This window comes from Triticum dicoccoides, chromosome 3B, assembly GCF_002162155.2.
Source record: "Triticum dicoccoides isolate Atlit2015 ecotype Zavitan chromosome 3B, WEW_v2.0, whole genome shotgun sequence".
Taxonomy (NCBI): Eukaryota; Viridiplantae; Streptophyta; class Magnoliopsida; order Poales; family Poaceae; genus Triticum; species Triticum dicoccoides.
The window spans coordinates 407,415,535-407,440,935 of NC_041385.1; the positions used below are offsets into that span (position 1 = coordinate 407,415,535).

General features: G+C 44.2%; 1 protein-coding gene across 3 annotated transcripts; it reads left to right on the forward strand.

Annotated features, from left to right (window-relative positions):
- Window positions 1-15,075: 15,075 nt before the first annotated feature.
- LOC119276229 (amino-acid permease BAT1 homolog) lies at window positions 15,076-24,460 on the forward strand. Of its 3 annotated transcripts, none has more exons than XM_037557251.1 (3): window positions 15,227-15,361; window positions 16,914-19,219; window positions 19,291-19,628. In XM_037557251.1, the coding sequence occupies exons 2-3, from the start codon at window positions 17,324-17,326 to the stop codon at window positions 19,477-19,479; spliced, it is 2,085 nt and encodes a 694-aa protein (XP_037413148.1). In that variant the 5' UTR covers window positions 15,227-15,361; window positions 16,914-17,323; the 3' UTR covers window positions 19,480-19,628. The 3 variants fall into 3 exon arrangements, with proteins under 3 accessions (XP_037413149.1, XP_037413148.1, XP_037413147.1); XM_037557250.1 differs by lacking the exon at window positions 15,227-15,361 and adding an exon at window positions 15,594-16,465; XM_037557252.1 differs by lacking the exons at window positions 16,914-19,219; window positions 19,291-19,628 and adding an exon at window positions 24,193-24,460 and having other exon boundaries at window positions 15,076-15,361.
- The last annotated feature ends 941 nt before the right edge of the window (window positions 24,461-25,401 follow it).

Genomic DNA, 25,401 nt, shown 5'->3' on the forward strand with positions numbered 1-25,401 from the left:
GTCTTTTATCTGCTTCGCGGTGCATGGAATCAAGGTGTCCGGCGGTGCGTCCTTAGTGGAGAAGTGGCGTCAAAACACGAGCTTAATGTACGTCGGCCGGAGCGCCGGGCAGGGCATGGATGAAAGCTTACCTTCCACCTCGTAATGCCGCCTCCGTTGCCGTCTGGGATCCATTCAGCTCGGAGGAGGGGATCAACACCAGCATCGTGCACGCTTGGCACCATGAAGCCTGAAGGATCCCGGCTCATGTTTCCGTACACGCTAACTAGTATGATGGCTGCACCGCTCGACGGGGGAGGTCGTGAGAGCATATTATACGAACAAAGTTTACAGATAGCTTTTAATTGCGTTGCCGGACGAGTCAACTGACACTCGCACAGGCCCATACGCACGCGTCTTAAGTGCTCGCTCAGCAGTCTAAATGGGCATGCATTACTACGGCAGGTCGTGAAGCTGTATACATGCATTCAAAGACCAACCCAATCTCATGAAACTGAAGCCACAGCAGGGCTGATTCGTACAGGCGTGTGACAGGTACGGCTCCATTACACACACGTACGACTTTTTCAAACCAACAAGACCATATCACATGAGCCGTATGATGGCAGACCACATGTGTTTTACGACATGCGAGCTGACATGGACATGCTGCACGCGAGAAGACACTCATGTGTACGTATACATAGTGTAGCAGGTTCAACACGTGGCTCACATAGGTTCCTCCCAGGCATACGCATGGACCCGTCGCGGATACAGACCGAACATGCGTCCGTCTCGTCGTGGGCATCACGTGCAAGAAAAACGGGACGGAACGGTGCGCCGTACACATAAGAACCTGCACGAAGTGCTGCCCAGTAGTTGGAACCTGATATGTACAACGCTATCGATGGCCACCCTTTCCTACGCACGTGTCCGACAGGCTTTTCGTCAGCCAATTACGCATAAAGCTGCTAGTACAGGCTTGCCAACACAGCTCAATTAGCAGAGCACATGGGCTTCAAACGGTACTACAACAAACAGCTAGTACGAATCACAAAGCACACCAACGGTACTGATAGCTATGTCTAGGGCAAGCTATGATAGAAAATCCTCTTCCTATATATATATAGGGACATTTACATATGTGCCCCTAACTCGAACCCACTACTCAGATTTGCCCTTAATTTTGAAGCATGCTCAAATTTGCCCCTCCGCCATTAAGTCACTACTCAAAAATGCCCTTCCGTACAGTACTGTAGCACTTTCCGTCCAATACTGTAGCACTTTCCGTTTGCTACAGTACACGTCGGCCTCCGACGGTCAAAGGCCTTTGACTGGACGGAAGGGCATTTCTGAGTAATGACTTAACGACAGAGGGGCAAATTTGAGCATGCTTTGAAATTAGGGGCAAATCTGAGTAGGTGGTTCGAGTTAGGGGCAGAAATGCAAATGGCCCATATATATATATATATATATATATATATATATATATATATATATATATATATATATATATATATATATATCAGGACCTTTCCAACACATAGTGCTTGCTAAAGGATAAAGTATAAAAAGGAAGGTTGAAGATCATCATGGCTCTTGTATAAGGTAGAAGACAAAAATAAAAGATAGGCCCTTCGCAGAGGGAAGCAGAGGTTGTCATGTGCTTTTATGGGTAGATGCACAAAATCTTAATGCAAAAGAATGTCACTTTATATTGACACTTGTGATAGGGACCTTTATTATGCAGTCTGTCGCTTTTATTTCTTCCATATCACAAGCTCGTATAAAGCTTATTTTCTCCACACTAATAAATCATACATATTTAGAGAGCAATTTTTATTGCTTGCAATAATGACAACTTACTTGAAGGATCTTACTCAATCCATAGGTAGGTATGGTGGACTCTCATGGCAAAACTGGGCTTAAGGATGTGGAAGCACAAGTAGTATCTCTACTTGGTGCAAAGAGTTTGGCTAGCATGAGGGAGAAAGGCAAACTCAACATGTTGGATGATCCATGACAATATAATTTATTTTGGATATAAGAAAACATAACCCATTACATTGTCTTCCTTGTCCAACATCAACGTTTTAGCATGTAATATTTTAATGAGTGCTCACAATCATAAAATATGTCCAAGATAGTATATTTATATGTGAAAACGTCTCTTTCTTTATTGCTTCCTATTAATTGCAATGATGACCAAAACTATGTTTGTCAACTCTCAAACAACTTTTATTCATCATACTCTTTATATGTGAAGTCATTACTCTCCATAAGATCAATACGATCTTTTTTATTTCTTTTTATTCTTTCTTTTTCTTTTATTCCCTCAAGATCATAGCAAGATAGCATAGCCCTCGACTCAAAACTAATCTTTACTATATATAGCTCACGGACTCGATTACATAGATAGGGATCAACACAAAAACTCAAAGCTAGATCATACTAAACTTTATTCTACTAGATCAAGATATAACCAAGAGGATCGAACTAAGAAAAAGGTAAAGATAGAAGTGTGATGATGATACGATACCGGGGCACCTCCCCCAAGCTTGGCAGTTGCCAAGGGGAATGCCCATACCCATGTGTTTATGTCTCTTTCTTTGGAGGTGGTGATGTAATATTCTTGGTGATGATGCCCCTTAGGATACGGTTCTCTTCCTCAAGCTTATTGACCTGCTGTTTCAGATCCATTGTTTCCTTACGGAGTTTATCCGCGACTGTTAAAGCTTCTTTCACCCATGGATGTTGCATGGCTGCGGGAGAACAAGTAACACTCTTTTTCATATTTTCATAAGAAAGAAATCTAGCATTGGGAGGTATAACCAAATTTGGAATTGCTGAGCTCTGGAGTTCCTCCATTAGAAATCTGGCTTGGAGACGAGAAGTAAATTCTTGATCCTCCTCCATAGCATCTATCCTTTTTAAGTCGGCCTCCATCTTTTCCTCTATTGAAGGCCCAAAGTGGATAGCATCGCTGTTTGCTCTTGGGCCCAGTGTTAGATTAGATACTCGACTCTCTTCGACTGACTCTTGAGAAGACATCTTGCTCTAAATCTGCTGCAGAGACAGCTCAAAACAAAAACAGAAGATTTCGACGTGGTACGGTGGTCAAAACCTTCGGAAGATTATATAATGAATTTTTACCGACCAAAAGAAGTATCGTGCAAGAAAACAGAGTCCGGAGGACACACGAGGTGCCCATGAGGTAGGGGCGCAACCAGGGGGTAGGGCGCGCCCTCCACCCTCGTGGATGCCTCGTGTCCTTCCGGACTACTTCTTATTTTCCTATTTTCTTAAATATTCCAAAACGGAGAAAAATTGCTATTAGAACTGTTTTGGAGTTGGTTTACTTACCGTACCACATACATATTCCTTTTCGGAGTCTGAAACGTTCTGGAAAGTGTCCCTTATGTACTCCTCCGGGGTTACGGTGTCAATAACATTGGTTTCAACATTTATTGGATTACCTGAGATATAATGTTTGATTCTTTGACCGTTCACCACCTTCGAGTTTGTGCCTTCGAAGTTATTGATTTTTATGGCACCGGAATGATAGACCTCCTCGATAATGTAAAGACCTTCCCATTTAGAGAGAAGTTTTCCTGCAAAAAATCTTAAACGGAGTTGTATAGCAAAACATAATCACCTACATTAAACTCACACTTTTGTATCCTTTTGTCATGCCATATTTTAACTTTTTCTTTAAACAGTTTGGCATTCTCATAGGCCTGGGTTCTCCATTCATCAAGTGAGCTAATGTCAAATAGCCTCTTCTCATCGGCAAGTTTGAAATCATAATTGAGCTTTTTGATGGCCCAATATGCCTTATGTTCTAGTTTGAGAGGTAAGTGACATGCTTTTCCATAAACCTTTTTATACATAGACATACCCATAGGATTTTTATATGCAGTTCTATAGGCCCATAACGCATCATCAAGTTTCTTGGACCAATTCTTTCTAGATCTATTAACAGTCTTTTGAAAAATTAATGTAGGCTCTCTATTACTCAATTCTACTTGACCGCCAGACTGTGGATGGTATGGAGATGCAATTCTATGATTAACATTATACTTAGCAAGCATCTTACGAAAAGCACCATGAATAAAATGTGAACCACCATCAGTCATTAAATATCTAGGGACTCCAAACCTCATAAAAATAACTTCTTTAAGCATCTTAATAGAGGTGTTATGGTCACACTACTAGTTGGAATAGGTTCTACCCACTTAGTAACGTAATCAACAGCAACTAAAATATGTGTATACCCATTAGAGGAAGGAAAAGGTCCCATATAATCAAATCCCCAAACATCAAATGGTTCAGTAACAAGTGAATAGTTCATAGGCATTTCTTGATGTCTACTAATATTACCAATTCTTTCACATTCATCACAAGACAAGACAAACTTACGGGTATCTTTGAAAAGAGTAGGCCAATAAAAACCGGATTGCAATACCTTATGTGCAGTTCTATCTCCAGCATGGTGTCCTCCATATGCCTCAGAGTGACACTTGCGTAGGATCTGTTCCTGCTCATGCTCAAGTACACAACGTCTAATGACACCATCTACTCCTTCTTTATAAAGGTGTGGGTCATCCCAGAAGTAATGTCTTAAATCATAGAAAAACTTTTTCTTTTGCTGGTATGTGAAACTAGGCGGTATAAATTTAGCAACAATGTAATTAGCATAATCGGCATACCATGGAGGAGTACGAGAAGCATGTATGACAGCCAATTGTTCATCAGGAAAGCTATCATCAATAGGTAATGGGTCATCAAGAATATTCTCTAATCTAGACAAGTTATCTGCAACGGGGTTCTCAGCTCCCTTTCTATCAATAATATGCAAATCAAATTCTTGTAGTAAGAGAACCCATCTAATAAGTCTAGGTTTAGCATCTTTCTTTTCCATATGGTATTTAATAGCAACATGATTAGTGTGAATAGTTACTTTAGAATCAACAATATAAGGTCTGAACTTATCACAAGCAAATACAACTACTAAAAATTCTTTTTCAGTAGTAGCATAATTTTTCTGGGCACTGCCTAGAGCTTTACTAGCATATTGGATAACATTTGATTTCTTATCAACTCTTTGTCCTAGAACAGCACCTACAACATAATCACTAGCATCACACATAATTTCAAAGGGTAAATTCCAATCAGGTGGCTGAACAATAGGTGCAGAGATCAAGGTTTTCTTAAGTATTTCAAATGCTTCTACACAATCATCATCAAAGACAAAAGAAACATCTTTTTGTCAGAGATTAGTCAGAGGCCTAGAAATTTTTGAGAAGTCTTTAATGAACCTCCTATAAAAACCGGCATGACCAAGGAAACTTCTTATACCTTTGGTGTCCTTAGGACACGACATCTTTTCAATAGCATCAAATTTAGCTTTGTCAACTTCAATACCTCTTTGAGAAATTTTATGCCCCAAGATAATACCTTCATTAACCATAAAGTGGCACTTCTCCCAATTCAAGACAAGATTAGTTTCTTGACATCTCTGCAAAACTCGTCAAGGTTGCTTAAGCAATCATCAAAAGAAGTTCCATACATGGAGAAATCATCCATGAAAACCTCAGCAATCTTTTCACAAAAGTCAGAGAATATAGCTGTCATACATCTTTGAAAGGTAGCAGGTGCATTACATAAACCAAAAGGCATATGTCTATAAGCAAAGGTACCGAAAGGGCAAGTAAAAATGGTCTTATCCTGATCCTCTTTTGACACAGGTATTTGAGAGAAACCAGAATAACCATCTAGAAAGCAAAAAATGTGTATGTTTGGATAATATTTCTAGCATTTGATCAATAAAGGGTAAAGGGTAATGATCTTTTCTAGTAGCTTTATTTAATTTACGAAATCAATTACCATTCTATAACCTGTAACAATTCTTTGTGGGATTAATTCATCTTTATCATTAGGAACAACAGTAATACCTCCCTTCTTAGGGACGCAATGGGCAGGACTTACCCACTGACTATCAGCAATAGGATAAATTATACCTGCCTCCAGAAGCTTTAGTATTTCATTTCTTACCACTTCTTTCATCTTAGGATTTAACCGTCGTTGGTGATCAACAACTGGTTTAACATCTTTCTCCAATTTTATTTTGTGCTGGCATAGAGTGGGACTAATGCCCTTAAGATCATCAAGAGTATATCCAATAGCAGCACGGTGCTTCTTTAGAGTTTTCAATAATTTATCTTCTTCATGCTCTGAAAGGTTAGCACAAATAATAACAGGATATATCTTCTTTTCACCAAGATAAGCATATTTAAGAGTATCAGGTAATGGTTTAAGCTGAAACACGGGATCACCCTTGGCCGGAGGGGGATCCCCTAGGATTTCAACAGGCAAGTTGTGTTTCAAAATAGGTCCCTATTTAAAGAATACTTCATCTATTTCCCTTCTTTCATGCATAAACATATCATTTTCATGGTCTAGCAAATATTGTTTTAAAGGATCATTAGGAGGCACGGCAATAGAAGCAAGACCAATAATGTCATCTTTACTAGGCAATTCTTTATCATGGGGTTGTCTACAGAATTTAGCAAAATTAAAATCATGAGACATATCCCCTAAACCAACAGTAACAATATCCTTTTCACAATCTATCTTAGCATTAACAGTATTCAAGAAGGGTCTACCAAATATAATGGGACAAAAGTCATCTTGTGTGGAACCAAGAACAAGAAAATCAGTAGGATATTTAACTTTCCTACACAAGACTTCAACATCTCTAACAATCCCAATTGGTGAAATAGTATCCCTATTGGCAAGCTTAATAGTAACATGAATATCTTCTATCTCACGAGGTGCAATATCATGCATAATTTCTTTGTATAAGGAATGAGGTGTTGCACTCGCACTAGCACCCATATCACATAAGCCATGATAACAATGATCTCCTATTTTAACAGAAACAACAGGCGTGCCAACAACGGGTCTATGTTTATTTTTAGTATTGGGTCTAGCAATTCTAGCAGCTTCATCATAGAAGTAAATAACATGCCCACCAATATTATCGACCAAGAGATCCTTAACCATAGCAATACTAGGTTCAACTTTAATTTGCTCAGGGGGTGTAGATGTTCTAGCATTACTCTTATGAACCACAGTTGAAGCTTTAGCATGATCCTTTATTCTAACAGGGAAAGGTGGTTTCTCAATATAAGCGGTAGGAACAATAGGATCAAACATTATAAGTGATAGTCTTTTCTTCGACTTTAATAGGTTCTACTACTTTTACTTTAATGGGAGGATGATATTTAAACACTTATCCTTAGGGAGATCAACATGCGTAGCAAATGATTCACAGAAAGAAGCTACTATCTCAGAGTCAAGTCCATATTTAGTGCTAAATTCACAAAAAACATCGGTATCCATAAAAGATTTAACACAATCAAACTTAGGTGTTATACCTGAATCCTTACCTTCGTCGAGTTCCCAATCTTCAGAGTTGCGTTTAATTCTTTCCAATAAGTCCCATCTGAATTCAATAGTCTTCATCATAAAAGAACCAGTACAAGAAGTATCGAGCATGGAGCGATTATTGGGGCATGAATATAACATTGACTTAAGCCTCCCCCAATCTTGAGCGATACTTTCTCCTTCGCGAGGCCAAAAATTATATATATAATTACGATCACGATGAACCAGATGCATAGGATAAAACTTCTGATGCAATTCCAATTTCAATCGGTTGTAGTTCCATGATCCAATATCATCACATAGCCTAAACCATGTCAATGACTTTCACTTCAAAGATAAAGGGAAGACCTTATTCTTGATAACATCCTCGGACATACCTGCAAGCTTAAATAATCCACAAACTTCATCCACATAGATTAGGTGCATATCGAGATGTAATGTTCCATCTCCTGTAAAAGGATTAGCTAGCAATTTCTCTATCATACCCGAAGGAATTTCAAAGTAAACATTTTTAGTAGGTTCAGTAGGTTGAGGAGAAACTCTTTGCTCTACTTGTCGGGGTGAAGATACCCCGAATAAGCCCCTCAAAGGATTATTTTCCATAGTAACAAGTGATAGTAAATTTCAGCACACACTATAAAATTTTCCTTACCAAATTCCACCTACCAAAGGCGCTTCACTCCCCGGCAACGGCGCCAGAAAAGAGTCTTGATGACCCACAAGTATAGGGGATCTATCGTAGTCCTTTCGATAAGTAAGAGTGTCGAACCCAGCGAGGAGCAGAAGGAAATGACAAGCGGTTTTCAGTAAGGTATTCTCTGCAAGCACTGAAATTATTGGTAACAGATAGTTTTGTGATAAGGTAATTTGTAACGGGTAACAAGTAACAAAAGTAAACAAGGTGCAGCAAGGTGGCCCAATCATTTTTGTAGCAAAGGACAAGCATGGACAAACTCTTATATAAAGGAAAGCGGTCCCGAGGACACATGGTAATTATCGTCAAGCTAGTTTTTCATCATGCTCATATGATTCGCGTTCGTTACTTTGATAATTTGATATGTTGGTGGACCGGTGCTTGGGTACTGCCCTTCCTTGGACAAGCATCCCACTTATGATTAACCCCTCTCGCAAGCATCCGCTACTACCAAAGAAGAATTAAGGTAAACCTAACCATAGCATGAAACATATGGATCCAAATCAGCCCCTTACAAAGAATCGCATAAACTAGTGTTTAAGCTTCTGTCACTCTAGCAACCCATCAGCTACTTATTACTTCCCAATGCCTTCCTCTAGGCCCAAACAATGGTGAAGTGTCATGTAGTCGACGTTCACATAACACCACTAGAGGAGAGACAACATACATCTCATCAAAATATCGAACGAATACCAAATTCACATGACTTCTTATAACAAGACTTCTCCCATGTCCTCAGGAACAAACGTAGCTACTCACAAATCATATTCATGTTCATAATCAGAGGGGTATTAATATGCATAAAGGATCTGAACATATGATATTCCACCGAATAAACAGACTAGCATCAACTACAAGGAGTAATCAACACTACTAGCAACCCACAGGTACCAATCTGAGGTTTTGAGACAAAGATCGGATACAAGAGATGAACTAGGGTTTGAGAGGAGATGGTGCTGGTGAAGATGTTGATGGAGATTGACCCCCTCCCGATGAGAGGATCGATGGTGATGACGATGGCGATGATTTCCCCCTCCCGGAGGGATGTTTCCCTGGCATAACAGCTCTGCCGGAGCCCTAGATTGGTTCCACCAAGGTTCCGCCTCGAGACGGCGGCGATTCATTCCGAAAGCTTCCTTATGATTTTTTTTCCAGGGCAAAAGACACCTTATACCAGAAGATGGGCATCGGGGGGCTTCCAGGTGGCCCACGAGGCAGGGGGGCGCCCAGGGGGCTAGGGTGTGCCCCCCACCCTCGTGGACAGTGGGTGGCCCCCCTCTGGTGCTTTCTTAGCCCAATATTTTTAATAAATTGCAAAACACTTACGTGGAGTTTCAGGACTTTTGGAGTTGTGCGGAATAGGTCTCTAATATTTGCTCCTTTTCCAGCCAAGAATCCAGCTGTCGGCATTCTCTCTCTTCATGTAAACCTTGTAAAATAAGAGAGAAAAGGCATAAGTATTGTGACATAATATGAAGTAACAGCCCATAATGCAATTAATATCGATATAAAAGCATGATGCAAAATGGACGTATCAATAATCAACACTACTAGAAACCCACAGGTACCAATCCAAGGTTTTGAGACAAAGATTGGATACAAGAGATGAACTAGGGTTTGAGAGGAGATAGTACTGGTGAAAATGTTGATGGAGATTGACCCCCTCTCGATGAGTGGATCGTTGGTGATGACGATGGCTTCGACTTCCCCCTCCAGGAGGGAAGTTTCCCCGGCAGAATAGCTCCATCGGAGGCCTAGATTGCTTCTGCCCAGGTTCCGCCTCGAGACGGCGGTGCTTCGTCCCGAAAGCTTCCTTACGATTTTTTCCAGGTCAAAAGACATCATATAGCATAAGATGGGCATCGGAGACCTGCCAGGGGGCCACAAGCCCTAGGGGTGCGCCTAGGGGGGTAGGGTGCGCCCCCAGGCTTGTGGCCACCTGGTGGGTCCCCTCTGGTATTTTTTCACCCAATATTTTTTATATATTCCAAAATAATTCTCCGTAAATTTTTAGGACTTTTGGAGTTGTGCAGAATAGGTCTCTCAGATTTGCCCCATTTTCAGTCCAGAATTGCAGCTGCCGGCATTCTCCCTCTTCATGTAAACCTTGTGAAATAAGAGAGAAAAGACATAAGTATTGTAACATAATATATAATAACATTCCATTATGCAATAAATATCAATATAAAAGCATGATGCAAACTGGACGTATCAGGTGACCAATTCCAAATTGGTGACCTCAATTGAATGAGAGGCCTTCATTCCTAGGGAGCTTAGTGTTATAGATGATGTTCTTTTAGTAGCGGAAGCATGGATTTATCAAATTGGGAAGTGAGATGCCCATTTTGTCTTCTGTAGTACCGAAGGTTGTGTGTTTACCTAAAATCACCAGATGGTTAACTCCTTCTGAACTCCGAAACTTCCACTCGAAACAATGGACAAATTCATTCAGAAGGACAAACTATAGAACTGTCGCGGTCATCTATTCTTGGATGTTTGTATTGTTAACTATATGTTATTTGATGATCATGATTATATGTAACTAGAGATGTGAAAGAGTGGTTGTTGAGGGTGCAAGGAAGAGCAGAAAATAATGATAGCGTTATAAGGCTATCTTTGACTATTGTCCATTCCAATCAGATGGATGATGTGAATTGGGGAAATGACATGATTAGATGTCAGATAATGTTTTACTTATTGCACCCTGTTGGTTTACTTCCTCGTCCATTCCACTCTTTCTTGTTTTGATCAAGTTATTTATTCTCTATAGCTTCTGCTGATAAATCTACCTCCCAACTACGGAATAGAGATTTTTTTATTTGTTGGCTGCTAAAAACTACCGAAATGGTAACTTCGTAAGTAGGCAACAACGTCTAGCGGACTATTGTTTGGAGGTATTCTTGCAATGCTTCTCTCTTCTAGGTATTGTCTGGAAAAAGGTTATATGATGCAATTCTGAATTGATGTGCACATTTGTGATAAGGAAGTGAATTACAGTAACAATGTAGAACAATATGAATTTTTGCTCTGAACTTCATGTGGTGACATAGTATTTGTTCGTGCCTTTTAGATGTGTTCCTCTGTGGCCACATCTTCCTTTACACCCATGGTTGTACTCGGAGGAGATTCAAGGAGATCTGCCATGTAAGAACTCACTTAATTAAGTTACAGAGAATTGTATCGTGGGCAAGTGTTGACTTGTTACTTCTAAGAGAAGAGGTGCTCACACGCACGCACCCCCCCCCCCGCCGCACACGCACACATACAAGTAGGTTATCAGCCTAACCTCGATGTTTCTTTGTTCTTAGTTGTGTTTGTTTTCTTTTTTTGCGAAAGAGTTAGTTGTGTTTGTTTTCTTCTAAGATTTGCAAATGTAGATATTGGAATTACTTTTGCTCTATTGAAAACAATGTATTTGCTAAAAAAATGGATGTCCAAATTAAGTAGTCCGATGTGATTAAAGAAAATGGATACTGGAGATACGTCTATGCATGAAAGAGAGCAGGGTGGTCACTAAGGAGAAATTCAAACAAAATAATGGTATAGAGTTACTATATTATAAATGGGATGTTGGCGCTAAGTTATCATGGCCATTGTTTCCCGTCTCACACATGATTGCTTTCCTATCAAATGCATTTTACAGTTGATTCAATTTATTTTGCACACAGAGCTATCGGCCCTTTATGATTCATGAGATTGTTGACAAGTTATAGAAATGTTCTACAGTTTAAATTCCACCGTACAAATATTTTTAGCTTTCCGTATTATTTAATTATGGTTGTAGATTCACAGATCACTTGTACAAATGTTCTTCGGTTGGAGGAAGAGTGATGTGCCGACAAGAGAAGTTGTGAAAGTCTTGCATGCATGAGGATCCATAGAGCAACTCAAGCGGGTCCCGTCAAAACCGATACTGTGCGGCAACACACGAAGGTTCCGGCAGAACTGATTCCCTATCTCATACAAAAAATTTAAAACTAATTCACGCTACAAATTAAAAAACATAGTTCATCACACCCGAAACTAAACTAAACCGTCCGACTCTTACTCATCATCTACGCTACCGTGCGCTCCGTGGCGGCGAGCTCCTTAGCAGCGTCCCGGTACTACTTGATGTGCTGGAAAAGATTGTTGTGGAGCTCGTTGAAGCAGGCCCACAGGCCTTGCCAGCCACTTGGGAGAAGTTGCCGCGGTCGCGCGCCTGCTTGAACCGCCTTGGCTCGACGGCTGGAGCTGCCAGCTTCCGCGTCGCGCCGGGCGAGCTTGCACATCATGGCCACCACGCCCGTGAGCAGCACCGACCAAGGAGGAGAGGGGAAAATGGCGGAAATGGGGAGGGATTTGACGACGAAGGCCGAGATGGCTAGCGGCGGGGTAGGTGATATTGCGGCAGAGTGATAGCGTTTGGTAACATTAAATCCCGGCCGGACCCGTAGGTACAGCGTTGGAGGGACGGTTTTGCTGGTCGCCTCTATTTTTTTGCGGGCCGGTTTAAACTTAGTGGATCTGTTCAGGCCGCAAAAACGCATGTTCCCACAAAATGGCCGAAGTTTTACGGGCCGACGAGCTTTTCAGGGATCTGCTAGAGATGCTCTTACGATATATATTGGACATAATTTATATTGAACAACTGAAATATGTATATTCTGTTACAACGCACGGGCAATTAACTATATACTTAAAAAGAATGAAAAGTTTCATGCTTTACTTTTTTTTGCCCCCCCTTCACCCAACCTTCGGAAGCAATTTCACTTCAATTTACTTACCAAACATTTTATCAAAATATAAGGCAAATCCGAACAAGATTTTATAAACATTTATTTACACAATCTCATTAGTATGGGCGTGTAAATCATAAGCTAACGTACTAGAATACTTAGAGCATCTCCAGCTACGCCCCCAGAACGGCCTTCCTAGACTATTTTTTCGCGTCGGTGCCGAAAAAATGGCCCAATCGCGCTCCCAGGAGTCCGATTTTCGCCGGACTGGACCGAAATCAGCGCCGGCGCACCCAGGCCAAACCCGACACGCTGGGGGCGCCCGGGGGCGCCGGGGTAGGTGGTTTTGGCGCGAAGCAGCCGCGGGCCCGCCGAGTCAGCGAGACAGGCATTTCGTCGCCCTCATCGCCTCGGTTCCCGCGGGAATCAATGCCAAGGCTGCCGCGCTGCCGCCACCGGTCAGCCTTGCCATTGATTCCTCACGGACGGCGCGTCACGGAGAGGCGCGGCGACGCCTCCCCTCCCGCCACGCGTACACACGGGCGCGGCTATTTAAGCCGGTGGCCTCCCTCGCCTCTAGCCACACCAGCCCTTGCCGCCGAGATCTCCCTCTCCCATGCGCCGCCACCGAGCCCTCCCTCTCCCTCTTCTGTGCGCCGCCGCCGAGCCCTCCCTCTCCTTCTTCCGTGCGCTCAATGGCCGCACGTTTCCCCGGCGACGCTGCGGCGGCCAATGGCTTCGACCGCCGCTCGCTCCGCGAACAGGAGTCGTGGCTCCTGTTCGAGGCAAACATCCCGGCGCCGCCGGACATGCGTGTCGGGCCGACGGGGTGGAGGCTCGGCAACGGGGGAGTGCTCATTCCCCCGTTGCCCGACGCCGTGGCGCACCCGCCCTAGTTCGCCGCCGTGGTCGAGCTCGTGCGCGCCTCCCTCACCGATGAGCAGCTTGCCCCCCCCCCCAGTACGCCACTGACAACCATGCGGCGTGGGCGGCGTACTTTGAGCGTCGTCAGGAGCAGCGGCTGGCGTCCACCAATGGGGCGCTGGTGCTGGACCGCACGAAGAACATTGAGGGGCGCCGCGTGTGGTGGGGCGTCCTCGGCCGTACGCTCGAGGGCGTGCTGGCGCACCTTGAGGGCGGCAATGACCCGCCGCTGGCATACCCTCCCCCGGCCGCCCCGGCCCACCGCCGACGCGCCGGGCAATGGATGCCCAGGAGGTTCGTCACTTCCTCGTCTTCCTCCTCCCACTCCTCGTCGCGATCTTCTTCCCACTCCTCCGGCTCTCCGGCGCTGCTCGGCGTCAAGGCCGAACCCGCGGCGGAGACGCCGCTCGGCCGGCGCACTCGCAACTCTGGCATCGTCATCAACGAGGGCGGGCGGCGCGCCTCCTCGTCGGCTCCTCCGCGCTTCGTCAAGCCAAAAACGGAGCCGGGGCTTGCGCCGGTGAAAACGGAGCCAAGGCTCCCCGCCGTGAATACGGAGCCCGATACGTGGAGCTCGACGACGACGCGGCCCTGAAATGGGCGCGCAAGGACTTTGTGAGGGTGGAGCCGGAGCGCCAGGTCGCCGCCCTGCGGCGCTTCGAGCAGCGCAGCCGGGGCCGCGACAAAGGAGGAGTCGTCGTCCTCGACGACGACGACGCGCCGCCGCCGCCACCAGTTCGGCATGGCGACGCCGGGCAGGGGTCCAGCAGGGACGGCCGCGTCAAGGAGGAGAAGGCCGACGACGACGACGGCGGCGAGGATGGCGGCGACGACGGCGACTACTCCGCGTTCAGTGATATTTTTTTAGTTATATTTGCTATGTAACGCATCGCGAATAATATATGCCAAAGTTTGCCGAAATTTAGCCGTGTTTAACCGAACTTCGTCGAACTTGTTTTTAAAAAAAAAATCAGACGCACCTTGGGGCGGCCCTGGAGCCGGCGACTGAGGACCAACTCGTCCCCAGGCCGTTTTTTTGCGTCGGCTCGCCCCCAGACGGTGATTTTAGGCGTCCTCTGGGGGCCAACGGCCGAAGATGCTCTTATACCCCGTTGCAACGCACGGGCATCGTCCTAGTAAAGTGACAAATTCATACACGATAGACAAAACATTATAGAACGGATAAAGTATCATAATACAACGCCTCTGTATTATTCCCCACGAGGAGAAGAGACACTTGCAGAGACAAGAGATTGACCCCACGTGCAGCCACACATGGCCAGAATCTCTACGGAATCTGAGTCCCCCGCTCGCCGCACTCCCGGACTGGCGTCTTCCCCATTATAAGCTCCGTCGTACTGTCATGAGTCATTGGCATAGCATCTGGATCTCGGAGTGGTAGTTAGCTGAGGTAGGCTATCACCCGTCCCTCCCAGTCTCAAGGTCGCAGAAGAAGAGTGAGCATGACAGGGCAGAGCAGCTACAGCCGGCTCGCCGGCGACGATGCCGCCGTGATATCCGCCGGCGGCGGCGACGACTACGACGCAAAGAAGCTGAGGCTGCTTGGCTACGAGCCGCAGCTCAAGCGCAATCTCTCGTACGTACTCCACTGATTCAGAAATCGAACATGCCGATCTTGTTTGCTCTGTTTAGCTGGCACATCGATCCTGTCGATCTATGAATTTAGTTTACTTCAATGGGTGTATAGGGCACATCTATTGCATATCTAAGCGACTTATATATATATATATATATATATATATATATATATATATATATATATATAAAAACATCCGCACAGATTTTTACATAATAAAATCAGTTAAATGTGCAATACTTAAAACACATTTAGACGTGCTTTGGCAAGGCGTACTTGAATTCTGCTTTGTTTGATGTGGTTACGTGTTAGCTAGCCACTGCTGGTTGCGTGTTTCGCTCTGTCAAGTGTCAACGACGGATGGGTTGCTTGCGGAAGCTGTGCTCCTTGCTTTGTCAAATGCAAGTCGGACTCGTAGAAGATGCGCCAAATGGTTGAGAGGATTTGTGCTTAATTTTTTCTAGAAAGTTTTGTGCGTACTTTTTTTCTTGAACACATTGTGCGTACTAATTCTTTGACATTAAGGTTTTTATAGAGATATTTTACGGTGCATCATACTCCTGTAAATAGTGGGTAGTATATGGTTGATCCAATGGTCATTATTGATCCCTGTTTTTTTTTCTTGAGGACATTTTAGTAATTGGTTGTAAGGGTAGATTAGTCCTTTCTTAATGATAATGTTATTAATTAATAATATGGGTAATTGCTGTGATTATTAACGTAAGTAATCATAGCTGGAATAGAATTGCCCTATCTTAGTTCGTAGGTTTCACTTCTCGTGCGTTCTTCATTTTTCTGCCGCCGCCTGCCGCCGCCTCTCTGCCTGGCAGCCGTCGCCTGAGTCGCACAGGGGCCGCCTCTCCTTCTCCCGCCCTGCGGTCGCTCCTTCCCCCGCCCATCGGTCGCCGTTTCCTGAGTCGCACTGGGGCGGCCGCTCCGTCTCCCGCCCTGCGGGCGCCGCCGCAAGATCTTGGACGGGCCCCAAGATCTTCAACGGCGCAGCCGGCCCGCGCCGCCCGGCGGCCCTCTCTCTCCATCGAAGGATCTTCGGACGGCGCCCGAGATCGGTTCCTCCGCGCGTCGTGATTGAGATCCCTCGCATAGGTACGTTGCCTCTGATGCTCCCCAAACACCATAGCTGGGCGCACATGGATGCTGGCTGTGCACGCAATACAAATTCGAAAATGGCTGCTGGGTTTTCTGTCCGTGTGGATGCTGGATTAGTAGTGTGTGTGAGGTTCCTAGTTATTCTCTTTTTTCCTAGCAAGGAATAGTAGTGTGTGTGAGAACTCTCAGATTATGAGTTTGATATTGTGGGATGCATGTTACTTTGTACAAGAACATAATATAGATTTCTTAGAACATGAAAACGATGGGTTAAATTACTATGGTCAGTAGGATTCTTGGCTGCTCAGAAAATTAGTAAGGATGTCAGAGATTATTGGTTCAGTTACAGATTATAATCGTTGACAATATATAATTAATATGTTTTAGTTGCAGCGTATTTTCTTTCATATAAATATGTCACAGGTTTTGCTGTTTCTTATGGCAGGATATCGGCATGGCTGGCGAAGGCATCTCGATAGATGAATTTATGGAGTACGACTCGATGGTCAGCAGACATTTAAAAGTGAGAACGAAGCGTACAAGTTCTACTTAGGGTATGCGAAGAACAAAGGGTTTGGTGTTCGAAAGGGTGATCTGAAATATAAGGGAAACAGAGAAAATGCATACCGGAGGACGTTTGTGTGTTGCAAACAAGGGTATCGTGACGTAAAGCACTTTGATGAAACCGACAAGAAAAGGACACCAAGGGCACTCTCTCGGTGTGGTTGTCCTGCTCTTTTGCAGGTTGAGCTTCAAGCAAGCACTGGGTTGTGGTTTGTAAAGAATTTTGTTGACCAACATAGCCATCCATTCATAAATCCTGAGTTGTCACCTTTCTTGTGGTCTCATCGTGGCATGACCGATCCACAGAAGGCGGATGTCATTGAGTACTCGGTTGGTGGACTTCGCACACATCAGATAATGGATGTGATGGAGAAGCAGGCTGGTGGTTTGGGCAAGGTTGGATTTATATCTCGCGATCTGTATAACCATGTCGCGTTGGAGAAGAAGAAAAAGATAGAAGGTAGCGATGCTCAATTTATGCTGAACTACATGACAGCACAACAGATGAAAGACCCAGATTTTTTTTACAGATACACCACAGACAGTGATGGGCATCTGCAGAACATATTCTGGGCAGACGCCCAATCTCGCTTGGACTATGTTGCATTTGGTGGTGTGGTGGTGTTTGACAGCACATACCGGTCAAACAAATATAGGTTGCCATTTGTTCCATTTGTGGGGCTGAACCATCACTGCAGCACAGTCGTGTTTGGGGTTGGTCTTGTATCCGACGAGTCGACTGACTCATATGAGTGGCTGCTTCAGGTTTTTTTGGAGGCAATGCACCAGAAGCATCCCATTTCAGCGATCACAGACGGCGACGCTTCAATGGCCAAAGCCATATCATCAGTCCGGCCCAGCACATATCACCGTCTGTGCAGCTGGCATATCGAGCAGAATATGGTGCTTCACCTCCGAAAGGAAAAGCTTAAGGAATTTAGGAAATTTATTTACTATGCCATGAAGGTTCATGAGTTTGAGAGACGCTGGTTGGCTTATAAGAAGAGATTCAGAATCACAAGGAAAAAGAAAGATGCATGGATTCACAGGATGTACGAGCTGAGAGAAAAGTGGTCTGTAGCATATAACAAGGGAAGGTATTTCCTAGGGATGTTGAGCAATCAGAGGAGTGAGTCTCTAAACTCGAGGCTTCATGTGCACCTGAATAGGAGAATGAAACTCGTTGATCTCGTGCAACACGTTGAACACTGTGTGTCAGTTTTGCGTAGGAATGAAGCAGCATTGGACGCTGTAGCTTCGCACACAATCCCCTTCACTAGATTGACTGCCGATCCACTTGAGATAAGTGCCTCATCTATTTATACCCCTGTTATGTTCAGTAAGATGAAGGCCGAGATTGTCAACTTATCAAGATGGAATGTACTTGAGGTGGAAGAGGACACTGGTTTGGTTAGCTATGGAGTTGCTCGCAAAGAGTCGGTGCACGTTAGGTTCCATGTCACATGTATTTTTTATGGATCTAAGATGGAAAGTGCATATTGTTGTTGTAGGAAGATGGAAAGCGAGGATTTTCCATGTGCTCCTATATTTTGCGTTTTGAAGTACAATGGGATATGCACCATCCCCGCATGTTGTGTGAAGGCTAGATGGACAATGCAAGCCAAGCCTGCTTTCCGTTCTGTGAGGAGTGCCAATACACATATATGGTCAGAACAGATGGATAAGTACCATGAACTGTGCAATATGGCTAGTGAGGCTTTATTCACGGCCTCAGCTAGTGAAATGCAGTCAGAAAAGGTGATGGAGTACCTGAGGAGCATATTGGACGAGGGCAACAGAAATGATGGGAATACTGGCACGCCATCATTTGTTCCTATGCCGGCTTATTTTTCTGGGGCGCGGCAATGGTTTACAGATCAAGTCCAAGACCCTAAACCAATAATAAATCCCAAAGGCAGACCAGCCAAAGAATCGAATAAGAGGTTGAAGCCATTCCTGGAGAATTTGAAAGCAAAAAAGAATGACTTCGTGATGGAAACACATATTGATATAGCAGTGATGCAAAATGGAATGCAAGGAAGTACATGGCCGGACACTCAAGTGGCTTCGTGGCCTATCAAAGACTATGAAGTGCCACAGCAAACAGATGGCTATTCCTGTGCTCTCTGGGTGTTGAAATTCATCCAATATTGGACCGGAGTGAGATTGTCGGCTATATTCAACCAGGTGCCTACATCTTCCCTATCTAACTTAACTTTCACATATACAAAGGGTCCTAACATCTACCTCCTATGCAGGATGACATAAGACAGTTCAGAAGATGGCTTGCTGCTGCCTTGCTCAATTCACCTCACAATGAGTTGAAAGTTCGGAAGGCCATACCAGCAGTTGATTTAGAAGATGATTTAGAAGACCTCGACCTCGGAGGTGACGACGGACACAACGACAGCGGAGATGTCTCAGGAGACGATGGTTCCGCACTATAGTTGTATGGCGCTAGACTTAGGGTAGAGTTAATAGGATTGGGCGTGGTGTGGTTTTTGCCCCGAAGAAGGTTTCCACACCGTTTTCAGTTTTATTACTTTATCTATACAGCGGAGATGTATCAAACAATTTTTTTGGTTGTGCTACTTCATATATACGGCAAATTGCCGTACATTTACTACTTTTATCTGCATTGAATATCTACATTAATTTTTAATTAAAGTCTTTCACACACAAAATCTTGTATTCTTTGTTTAATGATGCAATTCCCTTTGGTTTATAGGATGTGCTTCAAAAACCAAATTTCTAAGTGGCTTTACACTTCCGGTCGCAATTTCCTTGTTACTTGTGTCCTTGGAAGCAACACATTCTTTTTAAACCTGGGGTTTCAGTTCTGTATTATGCCAATGAATGATAGGCAAATGCTGTCCTGTTTGCTTACCCATTTAATCGGTGATCGGGATTTTCTTGGCCACCAACTTGGGAACTAGCCATTGCCTAACCTCTGAGTGTTTATCAGGTGTACTAATTAACTAGACTGAACTTATGACTATGACTGAATCTGAAACTGAAACTGAAACATGCTCTCTGGAATCTGAAACTAAACATTCTCTGCACTGAAACAGAAACATCCTCTCTGGAATCTGAGACTAAAAATGCTCTGCACTAATATCACATACAAAAAAAAATCTGCTGGTGCGATGGAACTCGTCCTCCTTCGAGGACCATGGCTGGATCAGGCTGGTGCGATGGAACTCGTCCTCCTTCGAGGACCATGGCTGGATCAGCTTTTACGATGGAGAAGCTAGCTTAGGAAATGGACAAAAGAAATGGGGGCCAATGGATCGATGGGTCGGATGCGAGTACCTGCATCGGCCGCGACAGATCTGTACGGCACTGGTCGGCGGCGCGTACGGCCTTCACGGCGACGGGGCATGCCGGCGACGTCTCGCCTTAGTCCTCCCCATCGGCGACCCGCTCCACATCCCGCAGCTTAGGAGGGGAACACGAACGGCGGGGACATTTAGCCGCCGACCACAGCCACCTAGGACACCGGGGAGGGGCGGCGCCCGCGGTGCTGGCTCGTCCGGGTACGGCGGGGCGCCAAACCAGACCGACCGCAAATACTGCGCGGAGGGCACTCACGGCGACCGGGGTTCGCCGTCGTCCTGTCGCCATAGCGCCGCCATCGGTCGCCCTTTTCCTTTGACCTTTCATTCTGGTTGTGTGCGTCGGCCGTCAGACTGCGGGCGAGGAAGGGCGACGATGGCTATTGAAAAAACAAATGATGACGTTAAATTCCACTAATGCCCTTCACTTGTTTTTCGGGGGAACCAGCCCGCGTTTTCGTTAAACAGTGAACTACCGAAACTACCCCTGATCGCAAAATATACTACCAGAAATCTGAAGTAGTATTTTCATATCGGGGCCATCCATACAGAAAAATGAACGGCCAAAATTCATCTGATGCACCGTAAAATGTCTCTTTTTATACCATAGTAGGATTCATTTGTTTCGCTCAATAAAAAAAGATTCATTATTCTCTAGGCGTTTTATATTATTTATTTTGAGCACAATTCACTAGGTTTTATTGATTGATGGTCACTGGAATACAATTTGGATTATAAGATTGGCTGAGCCAATGGCATTTTCATGGCCAATCCTATTTGGCGCGTAGGATATGTATACACTGAGGGCCGGTTCTCAACTAACTCCTTTTCGATTTTGGGAAGGTTCTAAAGCCTTCCCAGAACATTTTTCCTCTTTTTTTGTGTTTCTTCTTCGTGCCTTTTCTGCTTTTTTCCATTCGTTCTTTTCTTTTCCTTTTCATTTTCATTATTTTCTTTCTTTCATGTTTGTTTTCTTTTTTTTAGCATTTTTTAAAATTCGCTAATATGTTTTTAAGAATTCATGAATATTTTTCAGATTATGAATATATTTTGAATTCACAAACATATTTTCAATTTTGGAATTTATTTTATGAATCAATAAATATTTTTGAATAGATGACATTTTTGAAAAAAAAGATTCATTTTTGTCTAGGAATTTTCATATTTATTTATTTTGAGCATGATTCACTGGGTTTTATTGATTGATGGTCACTGAAATACAATTTGATTCATAGGGTTGGCTGAGCCAATGGCATTTTTATGGCCAATCCTCAATCCTATTTGGCGCGCGTACCATGTGTATACACTGAGGGTGTTGGATTATAGACGAGCTTTGGTCTATATAAGACTATAATCCTTTGTTAACCTCTAAGACCCATTTAGATGTATGGCAAGTGGTGAAAAGTTTAGTACCATACTGCCATAGTGGTAAGAGTGAGATCCCCTTTATAAGGGCTGCTCTACCACATGTCATTGGAGTTCGGTAAGAGGAATTGTACATACGTGCTCCTCCACCTCTGCCGCCAGCCTCGTCATGGCGCGCGCGCTGCGAGTTGCGGCAATGAGTCGAGCCGAGTCTTATTTTTTCTGGTCAAGAATGGTTAATTGATTGTGAATTTATTAACAAGCCGCTAATGGAAGTGTCATGGCCTATATCAGGAGGTGCTGGCCAGTGAGTGAACCCTAAGTAACTCACTTCCTCTTTGCATAACTCTAGCCGTCATCTACCGTTTCTCTTTGTGCTGCTTTCAGCGATCCCATCCCGATGACCGCGTGCACGGTTGGTGGTTCGAGATCCTGCCCGGGAGAACGATAATAAGGTTTTTGGGAGCGTTTCGGCGCGATTGCTCCCGATGTGTCCCCGTCTCCGTCTTCCTCTTCTTACACTAGTTTCCTTGCATCGACACCATGGTCGACGACGCAGAGGCTGCTGCTGCCACTGTCGCGTTGGCCTGGCCAACCGGAGCGTATGATTTGTTTATCCCCTATTTACTCGTTCATATGCTAGCCGTATATGTTGCGTTCATAAATGTCTCGGTTCTATGTACTATACATGCTCACATGCTTAGGTATCAATATGAGTTACAAGCTGTGATTGCCATCGTTTACTCATGGATTATATTAAACGATATGGTGCTAATATTTTCAATAGAGAGCCTGTTCCCAACTAACTCCTTTCCGATTTTGGGAAGGTTCTAAAGCCTTCCAAGACTGTTTTTCCCCCTCACTTTTTTGTGTTTTTTTTATTTTTGGTTTTTCGTGCTCTTTTTTTTCATTTTCCATTTTTGTTATATCCTTTCTTCCATATTCATTTTCTCCTTTATTTATTTTATTTTTCCTTTCTTTTTTATTTTGCGAACATCTTTTCAAATTAGTGAACTTTTTTTGAACTCACAATTTTTTAATGAAATGCAAACTATTTTTAAAATTCGTGAATATTTTTAAAAATTCATGAATGTTTTTTAAAATTGGGAACATTTTTTGAATTCACAAACATATTCTGAATTTTTATTTTTTTATTAATGATCAAATATTTGTGAATAGACGAACATTTTTTAAATTTGGGAACGAATCTTGAAAATCATTTTTTGTTTGACGAATACTTTTTTGAAATGTATGACTATTTTTATCGATATTTTTTATGTAATCCACGATTTTTTTTGAATTGTTTTGAAGCCATAAACATTTCTTGAAAACACGAACATGTATTCAAAATCATGAATATCTATTTTTGGATCCACAAATATTTACGATACTGAACGTTTTCTTCAAAATTCTAAAATTTTGAAACTTTTTCAAATCCCAAATTATTTGAAAGAAGGAAAAACAAAATGAAAAAATAGGGGCGTCCCGCCTTATGTATCGACCCGCACAAAAGGAAGCATTGGGGAAGGGGGATGCGCGTTGGCTTGTTTGCTAGCACGTAGCGCCCTCGATATTCATGTAAAATAGGAGCCTCCATATTCATATGCAAGCCCCAAAACTAAGCTGAATTATCCGCATAACAAATTCGGCCCAAATCAGTTTATACAGATGTAATACGGAAGCCTTTCTAGCCGCCGCCTCCCCTCCTCCTCCTTCACAAAAAAATTAGGGTTTCTGCCTCCTCTCCGGTGGCCCTAGGGCCATGGGGCGCGGTGGATCTCGGCAAGGGCAGGCGGGAGGACTACATTTTTAGTCGTTTCTTTCAGTTTTGCTAGGGTTTGTGTCCCGCTCAGGAAGACGAGACGGCGGCGGCTCCCTGAAGATGGAATAAAGGTCTCCCCGTCTAGCCCCCGTTCCGGTGGTGCGTCTAGCACCGTTGGTGGACGTGTGGACGTGTGTCTCCGGTGGATCTATCTTTGGTGGATTTCCTCGGATCTCATCGTTGTTCGTCTACGTTCGTGTGTGTTTGGATTAGATCTTTCTACGTTATTCTTCATCTGCGGCGGTTGCTGTTCTGGTGCGCTGGTCCTACGGGGCCTTAGCACGACGACTTCTTGACTGTCTACTATAACAAGTTGTGCCCGGTCCGGCGATGGAGGGGCGATGACGGCGGCGCGCCTTTGGCTCGCTTCAGTGCTGGTAGACGTCGCTAGGTGATCTACAGATCTGAATGTAATTTCTATTAAATGAATAGATCATAAATTTTCTTGCAAAAAAAAGGTTTATACAGATGTAGCTTTCTCTAAAAAAAAAAGATGCAGCTTCATTATTTAGTTTTGGACCGATGTAGCTTCATTTCAACTGTTGTGTTGGCCGTAGAAGCCGCTCCACATGCTTCACTTACGAAAGCATCTTATAAAGATGTGTTGTGTCGCTGGATGACTCATGTTGCACATGCAGGCTGTTGTCCAACTTGTCGGTGACCTTCTCGATCATATCGGTCCTCACGGGCATCACTACGTTGTACGGGACAGGTCTCGAGTTTGGTGGACCGGTGGCCATGGTGTACGGTTGGCCAATCGCCGGCATCTTCACCATCATCGTCGGCTTAGCCATGGCCGAGATCTGCTCCGGCTACCCCACCTCCGGTGGACTCTACTTCTGGAGCGCCAGGCTCTGCAGCGAGCGACGTTGGGGCCCCCTCGCCTCCTGGTTCACCGGCTGGTAAGTTTACTTGTTTGATTTTCTCAGCATGTCTCATTTTGAATAAAGTCAGTATAAAGTTGGGATCTATTTTGGAAGGGAGCTCCTTGTCGCCTCGAATCCACTAGCCTCTAATGATTGATTCAGTCGGCGAAACTTGTCTCTTGTCGTCTCTTGTACCGAAGAGCAGCATATATGCGCCTCTTTTTGCTGTCGTGGCACGTAAGAATAAGGATAATCATCATCACGTGCTCGATCGGCAATTCTAAGCCGATATTTGGATTCACAAAACATACGTGGTCGATGGGAGTATTTTCTTTCCTTTCTCTGGGATGGGAGGGGGCGTAAGCCTGGATGCCGCGCAAAATTTGTTAGCAGGCGCGTGTGAAGCGTGCAAATCTCGGTCACATGGCAACGTACGAATCCCGATGGGTTGAATCGAATGGGTGCACCCCAGCTGGATTGCTGGAAAGAGAGCGTGCAAATCGCTTTGATTCATTTCTTTACAATGAGCTCGGTCGATGGGGCCTCCTGTTGAACTCAACTCAACAGGAACCAAGAGCCCATGCTGCATGACTAGAAAGCTCATATTGTGGGCGTATTTCAATTTGAGACTAGCAGAGGGGTCCCAAATATAGGATCCACATTCTTTTTGGGAAAGAATCCACAGTAGATCCACGGGACGACCATCCTAGTTGGCAGATTCTCCATCCAGAGTAGAGTAACGAACCCCACATCTGGGGGGTGCCCACCGCACTTTTCCAGTTGACTCACTGCACCCCGCGATTCTCTCCTCTCCTCTGCAGCAGGCAACTACATATATCACCGCTGCTAGTCTCCCCTGACCCCGGACAAAATTACTGTTATAACCTCTCTGGCTAACAAAATCCCGATTTGACTTCGTTTATAAAAAAAATTCGTTTTTGGCCTTTTTAGGAGACCCAACATCCCTGGCGTCTGGGTTGC

Excerpts from the sequence above, each read along its gene's own strand:
- LOC119276229 (XM_037557251.1), top strand. The coding sequence starts at position 17,324 with ATGACCGATCCACAGAAGGCGGATGTCATTGAGTACTCGGTTGGTGGA. Across the intron at positions 19,220-19,290 it reads TGTCGGCTATATTCAACCAG|GATGACATAAGACAGTTCAG; the intron begins GTGCCTACATCT and ends CCTCCTATGCAG.